This window comes from Austrofundulus limnaeus, unplaced genomic scaffold (assembly GCF_001266775.1).
Source record: "Austrofundulus limnaeus strain Quisiro unplaced genomic scaffold, Austrofundulus_limnaeus-1.0 Scaffold251, whole genome shotgun sequence".
NCBI lineage: Eukaryota > Metazoa > Chordata > Actinopteri > Cyprinodontiformes > Rivulidae > Austrofundulus > Austrofundulus limnaeus.
This window is the reverse complement of record NW_013952653.1, coordinates 647,508-657,396: the sequence shown is the minus strand read 5'-3', so window position 1 is coordinate 657,396 and position 9,889 is coordinate 647,508. Positions and strand designations below refer to the sequence as shown.

At 37.0% G+C, this 9,889-nt stretch overlaps 1 protein-coding gene across 6 annotated transcripts in view; it reads left to right on the top strand.

Annotated features, from left to right (window-relative positions):
- The window catches only part of cep104 (centrosomal protein 104), a 30,612-nt gene extending 21,604 nt beyond the window's left edge, over positions 1 to 9,008 (top strand). For 4 of the 6 annotated variants that reach the window (XM_014020406.1, XM_014020410.1, XM_014020405.1 and 1 more), the window contains 8 exons: positions 1,134 to 1,223; positions 1,463 to 1,550; positions 2,287 to 2,362; positions 2,547 to 2,655; positions 2,752 to 2,890; positions 3,956 to 4,029; positions 5,402 to 5,489; positions 7,272 to 9,008. In XM_014020406.1, the coding sequence (XP_013875860.1) occupies positions 1,134 to 1,223; positions 1,463 to 1,550; positions 2,287 to 2,362; positions 2,547 to 2,655; positions 2,752 to 2,890; positions 3,956 to 4,029; positions 5,402 to 5,489; positions 7,272 to 7,408 (801 nt within the window). In that variant the 3' untranslated portion in view covers positions 7,409 to 9,008. Of the gene's footprint in view, positions 1 to 1,133; positions 1,224 to 1,462; positions 1,551 to 2,286; positions 2,363 to 2,546; positions 2,656 to 2,751; positions 2,891 to 3,955; positions 4,030 to 5,401; positions 5,904 to 7,271 lie in introns of those variants that run through there. The other 2 variants (XM_014020408.1, XM_014020409.1) reach the window with 2 other exon arrangements.
- The last annotated feature ends 881 nt before the right edge of the window (positions 9,009 to 9,889 follow it).

Below are 9,889 nucleotides of genomic sequence, written 5' to 3'. Positions count from 1 at the left end.
GTGAAGTTTGGAGGTGGGAACATCATGGTGTGGGCCTGTTTTTCAGCATATGGTACTGGCAAACTTCAAATAATTGAAGATCAGAGTTCATAGAAGAGATCCACGAAACCTTCAAGATTTGAAGACTGTTTGTGTGGAAGAATGGGCCAAAATCACACCTGAGCAATGCATGCCACTAGTTTCTCCATACAGGAGGCATCTTGAAGCTGTCATTGACAACAAAGGCTTTTGTACAAAGTATTAGATACATTTCAGTAAGTGTGTTCAATACTTTTTCCCTGTGCCGTTCCACATTATTACAAACAACTCCATTTCTGGACATTTATGGTATGATTTCTTTGTATGTATGGATCACTTAGGTTGTTACCAACATCTGGTGAAAATTTCATGTCATTAGCGCCTCTAGTAATATATTTACTGAGAACAATGGTGACGTGTTCAATATTTATTTTACCTGCTGTATATCCATTATGGGAAACCTGCATGATGTCTTTATTATGTAAACAAAATGCAGTCGTGCAAGAGCTGTTGATAAATGGACACGGAAGCTGCGAGACTAGGGATGGCAGCGATAACGTGTGATAGAACTCGCAGGACAGGTTTGTAGATGAAGCTTTTCATTTATTACTCAGGCTTTAGTGAGAAAACACAGTGAGGGTTTATATTACATGGAAAGCAATTTTTCTTTTATCGAAACCAACTTCATCCGTCCTTTCAGTCATTTGTTTAAACAAATAGCATCAGATCCACACAGACATTATGTTATATAGTGTGAATATAGTGTTCTCTAAAAAACATGATGTCACTAATTTATACGTGTTGTTAGTTTGCACAAACAAAACCTCTGTTTTTATCACAAGCACAAATGTGCTAAAGTTTACCTTTTGATATTTGTTTATGTAGCGGCTGTTAGACGCCATACCACACAGTAACAATGGTGACCACCTGTTCACAGAGTCTTATTTCATACGTTTGAGTTGTGCTCATCACTGTGACATTGCACAACTTTCACAAGAGGATTGTTTTTTTTTCACAGGGATGTTATGGTCCGCAAACAGAGCAGGACACAAAGGAGATAATAGGGTCTGAATTACTCCAACAAATAGGTTAATGGCATTCTACTTTTTATGTAGACTTTGAAGAAGGGTGCTAAGAGTGGACAAAAGGAGAAGGGCGAAATCCACTCCCTCCAGGAGCAGCTGGCTGTCCTGAAAGACATCACAGTAGGTGGAGCTGTCATCAGACTGCAATTACATCATTTCCCTTCACAATTGCTAACTTGTGTTTATGACCTAACACAGACATGGTAAAATATTCACAATGTAGGTGGTCACAATGTTATACAGCGTTAAAAAAAACATTTATTTACATTTGTGTAATTTTGATATTTTCTGTCACTCTATGTCACCATTAAACTCAATTTAATCTTTTTATTTTGGACGTGCTTTTTTCTGTTTTTCAGGAAAAAGAGAATGAAAGCACAAAAGGACAAACTCCCAAAAAGGAACAACGCAAAGTTGATAAAGAGTCTCTAAAAGGTGCCAGAGCACGTATGTACACACGTAAATTTTTTAATAGGAAATATTTTGATTTAACGTTCTGTCCCACACATTTTTATCTGTATGCCACAGGTCTGATACGCAGGTCTGTAATTTGAAAGTGAAAGTGCTGTGTGCTGTTATTGTGTGTGCCCATCCAGTGAGGAAATTTAGTCTCTTGTTATTTGAACCGTCACACTTGTGAGACACACACAAGTGGAGCAGCAGGCAGCTGTTTTAATCAGCTTGGGGAATAGGTGTTTTGTTTAAGGATACTGCCAAATGTGGGCATGGCGGGAAATCGAACCTGCGACTTTCCAGACCCATGTCGGTTGCCTTACCACTGCACCACCGCTGCCCATTTTTGGCTAATATAAAGCTCGCGTTTGAGTAAATTGTATGCATATGAGTGCATTCATTTTATGTACACATAGAATGTTTTTAAACATGTAAAATAAAATAAATATAAAAATAAAAAGTAGCTTTTTTTGCTTTTGATTGTAGTATAAATAATATTATGCTAAAGACATTTGTTTAGTTTATTGATATTTTACTTTTTCAGTCAGTCATAAGACCATTGTAATCTACTTTTATTTGCAATAAACTTGTTTTTTTAGTTGCATTCTGATTGTGTTATTGTTTTCTATCAAGGGTCATTGATATTATTTGCTTGATATTTGAAAAAGAAACATTAGAAAGAAAACCAGTCGTTCCTATTCTAACAAGCAACATGTTCTGTCATTTGCAGGTGTCCCCAAAGGGCCACAGAGGAAAACTGCTGATAGTGTAGAAGATGTACAACACTCTATCAAATATCTGGACAAGTAAGTAAAGAAAAATTCAGTGTTTAAAGTCAGTGATATAATGGGAAAATACAAACACAAGTGTAATTTTTTTAGTTTTTGTGAGTCTTGGACAGTTTTACATTCCTAGAGTTGATTGGTTTATTTCTTCATTTTACTATTGCAACATTATTCATTTGCTACGATCTTTGCGTTCTTGTTTCAGCTTGTGTATATTCTGCGGTAAAGAAGATGAGTCATTCACTGAAGACGGATTGGACATTCACTACTGGAAACAGTGTCCGATGCTGCGGCGCTGCGACGAATGCCGACAGGTAAGAGAGTTGTTGGAGAGAGGTTGTCTTTTGTTTTTTTTTAATGTGTCTGAATGCTTCGATCACCTGGTCAAAGACGTGTTGCTGTGTTCACAGGTAGTTGAGATAGCCAGCTTCACAGAACACCTGCTGGGCGAGTGTGAAAACAGGTCCAAGTTCAGCCAGTGTTCCCGCTGCTCGGAGGCTGTGAACGCACAAGATCTGACCTGTCATGTTCAGGGGCCAAGCTGTAATCGTAAGTTCTCTTTACCTCCTTCATCCTGTTAAAGACAACCTCAAATGTTTTCGGCAAAGTACATGCCACGGTTTGTTATTTATGTTTGAATAGAGCTGTTGATTTTTGCCTTTAGCGTGTAGTGAAAGCATAAAGATGAAATGCTTTGAGGAGAGCCTGCCACAAAGAGCCAAAATGATTGAAGATTAGTTTTTACGTTATCTGATTTAATCACTAGGCCACCAACACGCTCCAGACTCATAATGCTGCTTAAATCTGATAAGATAATAGCTGAAACTGACTAAATAAAGTATGTTTTAATGGGCAAATCAAGAAATGTTGGCAAATCTTGCAGTTTACGTTACAGCTCAGCTGGTTTATGTGCTTTGTAAGGCATTTCTGCAGAGCGGGAAGAATCCTGACTGGTTCTGATCCACAAGTGGATAGCTTTGAGGATGAGCATTCACACCTTGCAGTAAAGCACTTCAGAGCGACTGTCAGCTCCAACAACAATCAAACCAGCATTACTGTCGAGGGAACTCACCCATTCAGATGGTGCACATTTCTTATCGACTGTATTAATCTGTTGAAGATAAGCAACTCTTCTTATCTGTTTTTGTTATATGCCAGCACAATTTGGAAAATCCCTTTCCCACATCAAACTCTTTCTTCACCATAGATAACTCACAAATTCAATATCCTGGTTTAGATTCATCAGTAATGTTTCAAAATGACACTTATCTAACAGTTTTTACTGCCCTCGGGTGCAGAAACATGCTTCAACTCTTCTAGAAGTTTTACCTTAACTCTTCACTCCCTGACATTGTTTTATCACCCAGAAAACATAATTCATCTTTCTTTTTTGATATCTTTAAATAAAAATGACAACAATGAGGTTTTGTGTTGCAAAAAACCCAAAGTCTTCTTTGTGGGAGGTTAATTAGAAAAACATGTCGTGAGTTATAGGTTGTATTCCCAATGCTCCAAGGTACATTAAACACTGTCTCTCCAGTGAGGTAAATTTTATTTTTTGTGGCATTGTATGTGATCGCGCCTGGTTTGAAAGACATCATCTTAATGTTTCAGCCCTGGATGTGAGAAATGGCTCCACGTTAAACCACTGCCCTTTGTGTCACAGCAACTTCCCCCCTGGAGAGGAGGTGAGCATTTGTTACTGTTATTTAAACATCAACTGAGATACAAAAAGCTTCGAAACAACAAGGAAAAACCAAGAGGAAGTTTACTTTATCACTTGCCTTTTTTGTGATATGCAGACTTGTTTTTACCTACGTCTGTTCAAGATGGCCACCGCGGCTAACTGACCTTAACCAACACAAAAACAGTTGCATCTCATTCACTTTGACAGATATTGAGCTAATTCAGGCGTAGCAGCAGCTGAGTCGTCCTCAACATGTTCTGTGAGGGCTAACTCATCACACAAGATCTCAGAACATGGAATGAGATCGCTCAGAATGTCGTTAACATCGTTTCACCAAAACCTCTACAACTGCTTCATTTCTCAGATGGCCTTCGTTTAAAAGAAATGGGCGATATGTATTTACGTAAGAAAAGTTAAGTCTTTAATTATTCATTTGACCTTTTTATTTGTCTTTAAACTTTTTCCATGTCTTTTATTGAAACACTGATTGTGCTAAGGCTAGGCTTTAGCAGCAGATGTTAAGGTAAAACTCTACTGTTGTTGTCCTTAACTTCAAAGAAGTCACAGCTTTGTTCTTTATGGTCTATAATTTCTTTTTTTTTTCAGGTGTAGAAAAAAAATCACATTCTTTACATTGTTCTACTTTAAACAAAAAGAAAACATCTAAACCATTTGTTTCCTGATCCCTAATGTCTAAACTGTTTTAATGCAGTAATAAAAATGTATAAACGGTTATAGATAGGCTGTTTAACTTCAGACAATATTTAATCTAGAGCTGCATTTATTTTCTGTTGACAGTTTACTAATTGACCAAGTTGAACAATTGGAAGGTTGTGTCAATAAAAAGCTCGTAAAGCTAAAAACACACACCAAAGATCTGTAATCGGAAACAGAATCACCACGTGGTGGAACGGTTGTGCTCAAATATCAGCGTTGTTGGAGCTGCACTTTTGTTAATCCTGTAAAGCTTCATGTCCTTGGAAAGTTTTAAAAGAACATCCACATTGTGTAAGAGTTTCTCTGCCTCACAAAGAGATGTAACAAACACCAATCCTTTTAGGTTTACATTAGTTTCTGTCTTTAGGGAAGAAATTGAGACTCGCAATTTTCACGATTTTTCCAAGAGTGATATTTTGGATATCTAACGTATGAGCTTTGTTGAAAAATGGTTTGTACTTTACTTAACAGTCCAAAAAGATGAAAATGACTGTTTGCTGGTACTCTGAGTGTAAACTCAATGAAAGACTGCAGTGTTATTGGCAGTGAGGGCAACCACTCAGGCCCTGACTGGGCCTACAGTCACCTGTGGTTGTCAGAAAAAAAAGGTCCTGGTGAAGCAAGGAACTCACTGAGCCACTTTGTCTCTCCTCCAGGCCTGGAAGGCTCACCTCATGGGCAGAGACGGCTGTAAACAAAACTCACGGAGGACTGCGCTAGCCCAGAAAACCCAGCCAGCACAAGGTAAAGCATTCATTTACCTCCTGCTTCCAGATTCCCTCCAAACACCATGTGAGCCACAGGACGAGCCCCCGGTTGTTGGTAAAAATGTCAAGTTGTAACTTTACAACTACAGCCTTCCTCTGCAGCAAAACCAACAAAACAGTCACAGATTTAATTTGAAGCTCAATCTTGTAGGTTCTAGAGAACCAACTCCTATGATTTCCCAAGAACTTTCCATTTTGTCGTGTTGTAAAGCCACAGGAGCACAGAGGTTTGTTCAGGCTTGTTTGTTGTAACTTTTCACACTAGTCTGGAACAGAAGAATAAATGTTCTATACTTAAAGGACATATAGGATGCAAAATCCGCTTTTTTAGCCATTTTCTTTGTACTTAGAGTCTCTAGGAGTGCAGAAAATTTAAATTTAGTCTCTACCATTGCTGTTTTAATATTATTATATTCTGTTTGGGTCATATTTTCCAACCCGTTCAGTTTTTAGTTTTCAAATAAATGGTTTCAGCTACTGTGGTTCTCACTGTTTTTATCTTTTTTATTTTTTCTTACTATTATAATGAAAAGAAGTCATTAGAAATTATTTAGTTAGATTTCTCAAACTCCCACTTTTCAGAAGTGGGGCCTCAACCCCTTTGGGGAGTCACAATGTCATCATTTTAATTTTACATCTAAAATAAAAATCTCAGGTTTTTCAGGGTTTTTTTTGTTTTATTAGAAATTAAAACTAGAAATTAGCCAAATCTGATATGTTGCATTGTTTGTCCTCAGTGACTAACGTTTCTCTACTTGGCCCAAATAAAGAAGTCACAGGTTTTTTATTGTTACAGTTGTAGTGGTCGCCTCGAGGGGGAATAATGTTCCACCTGTCTTTGACCTTTGGTCTCAGACGACCTCCTTCAGAGAGACAAAACTCTGTTCCAGTTAAAACTGAATTCATGCCACAGTGTGTCTTCTTAAACATGAAGAGACATTTTCTTCGTCTTAATCAAGATAATAAACAAAATAATAATGTTCTTTATATTTTTGATTTATATTTTCTTTTAACTAAGAGTTATTATCATTTTATAAATAAAATAAATGATGTCAAAGTTACATAATGAATGAATGACAGCCTATTTTTCTTGCATTATAATTTAGAAAAAGAAAAAACACAAAAAAGAATAGTGTTCCAATGTTTCTTTGTTTGTTTTATACTCGTTTTAATCAACTGCTACTCAACAGTGATGTGCTTATGTGTTTTTCTGTTTTATTTCTTCTTTAAATTGATCTTAGTTCACTATGTTTTACTATGAAAAGTTTTTGTTATTTGTGCTTGAATTTTAGACAAATATCTTAAATTTTATTTTGGTTTAAATAATTCACTTCAGTATTTCATTAAAACATAGTTCCTAAACCATAGCGACCATATAGTGGTGACCACTACACAGTATTTTCCCAAGTTGAAAGTTTCTAAACCGTTAATAAAATTTCAACCATTCAAAATGAAAATAGCCCAAATGCAACAAATATTTTAAAAATATATAAAACCAGTTCTTTTTATTACACTGCCATTTCTACAAAGTTTGGGAATCTCCACTCTCTTTATTTCCTCCTATGTCTTGAGGAGTAAATTAACTCGTGATGGCAGCATAAACATTAAAAGATGCGATCAATGTATGGAAACATCCCTGATTTGCAGCCGCATCATCGCGAGCCGCTGACGCCTCACAACATTCCTGTTTATTCCCACGTGATGGCGAGCAGCGACGTCGGCGTCGTGGACTTTTGTTCACGTGCGTTTGTGTGTCCAGGCAGGGCTGTGGCCGAAACAAAGCTGAAGCAGACGTGGTCGGTCGGGGCCAGACCCAGAGCCAGGCCCACAGGCAGAGGCAGTCGGATCCCGGCTCTGACGCCCTTGGCGAGGAAGTATACACCAGGGAAGCGCTGACCTTCCAACACAGGGAGTTAACATTCTCACACAAACCCCACATTTTAAATTAAAAACAGGGACGTGCGCTGGTTTTATCAGCTCAAAGGCAAACTGGTCATCAAACTGATTCCAGTACTGAGACTCTGTAAACTCAGTTGCTGCGTCAATGACAGAGACTTCATTTGTTTAAAGACAAGACGTGACTCAGTCTGGTCATACATCTGCCTCTAGTGTCACACACCTGTTGGACCTGTAAACTCGAGCTCAGTGTGCTCAGTTTAATGAGATCTCATTACAAAGTCTCTTCAGGATCCTAATGCTCACTGCCATTTGAAGCCTCTGTAAAGAGAGGATTTATAGTTTTTAACGTCTGGGTTTTTTTTTTTTGTGTGTTTCTGTTAAATTCAAGTCTCATGGAATAGAAAGATACTTAGATTGTGTTACATATAATTGATTTAAAAGTAAAACCTTGACGATTTGCTGGTTTCCAGCTCCTGGTATTGTCAAAACTCATATAAGCTTATTGCTGCATCTTTACAGTTCAACTTGTTTGTTTTGTCAATACCCACATGTTCCTTCCAAAGTACAGGCTCTCTGTTGGAAGTTCCCCATCTCCAAGCTGAAACAACACTCAACTGCATCCCCCTGACATCATCAAGGCTATTTGTTTTCATAAGATAATTAGTGACTCTTATTTTCTTTAAAGTACTGCACACATCTAATTTAGCTATTTTTTGTTCATAAAAGTACCTCCGTTAAAGACGTTTCTCCATGTGTTGAGCTGATAATAAAGCTTCTCACTGATATTCAGAGGAATATAGAGAAATATGAAACCAGTCGTCATTTTTTTTGTTAGAAAACAATAAGTGTTGCTTCAATAACCTCTCTCTGTGTATCGTCACCAATGAGAGACAGGATGAGGTCGAGGTTCGGTTACGAGCGACCTTCACTCCATGGCGACCGTGGAGACAATTCTTCAGTCTAAAGCCATTAACAGTCTGGTGAAGCTTTATTGTCCCCCTTTCTCCTCACGTTTCCCTTTTTTTTTTTTACTGCGTGTCTAGAGCTGCGTGCAGGGGTTGAAGAAGCACCTCGCCAGAAAGAAAGTTGTTAAACTGCTGAAATTTAACTACAGTATTTATTTTCCTGCCCAATGACAATCTTGAGTAAACCTTGAGAGAAAAAAAAAATCTTTCAGGTGAAAAGATGGTTTAAAAGACGAAAAAAAACAAAAACGGACCCAACTATTTTATCATAATTACCTATTATTTTATTCAAACATCTAACCAGGAAGTGACGGAATGAATGTGCTGATCTGATCGTAAAAATCCGAGGGTTTTACGAATTGTAACTTTTGCACTTCTTGTAGCTGCTCCTCAGAATAAACAATAGCTGTATCAAATTAAAGGCTGACACAGTCAAATGTAATTGCTAGTATATGGTTTCTAACTTTATGGTGATTTTCTGTACACAGAATATGGCAACGCTTGATATTTAATGGTGCTTTTTGTGCACTGTAGTCAGTATTTTTTGAACAAAAACTTTGGCACTTCTTGGCTGTTTTTTCCTTGCAAATGTATTTTGTATTTGTTAAATAAAGTTGTATTCAGATGAAGAACGTGGATGATCTAATATTTGTATTTCCGCCTGAAACTCTTTTTTTTGCTGATGTTGCACCAAATAGTTTTGTACAAACATTAGGTATTAACAGAGGTCTATAAAGTACTTTAAAAAAACAACTTAGTAAAAGTAAAAATACCTTCACAGAAAATGACGTTGGTAAAAATAAATGTCACTGATGACAAAACCACTTAGGTAAAAGTCATAAAACTGTTCACAAAAGTTGAGAAAGTAGAAGTAAAAGTACTTTTCCACGCTCTCGAACAAACTGTTAAATTTACAAAACCAAACTGGCTCCACAAAACCAAGTTGGTTTAAATTGGTCAATTTATTTAAAATAAAATATGTATATGTCCTCAAATTTACTCTACTAGGTTTAGTGGAAATAGTGTATATGATTTAGTTGAGTAAACTCAACACTTCATTGTTTTAGAGCACATAAATACCTCCTTTCATGATGAGTTCAGACAGATTTAATTTATAACTAGGTGTTAAACTTTAAAGTAAAGAAGAAAAAGTATCATTTTTAGGTTTTAAAAGTAACTAAGTAAAAGTAAAAGTCACGGTTTAAAGAAATACTTGGTAAAATTACAAATCCTCAAAAAATTACTTAAGTACTGTAACAAAGTAAATGTACTTAGTTACTATGAACGTCTGGGTATTAATTAACACCAGTTGTTGCTTGTTTATAAAGCTGATTGAGAGGTTTTATTTACACTGTACACAAATCTGAAGCATTACTTAGTTTCTTTGGTTTGGGGCCGGCCCATGTCAGTCCACATGCAAACATCCATCCATCCATTTTCTGTACACGCTTCTTCCTTTTCAGGGTTGCGTGGGTCACTGGTGCCCATATCCAGCAGTCACAGTGCGAGGGGC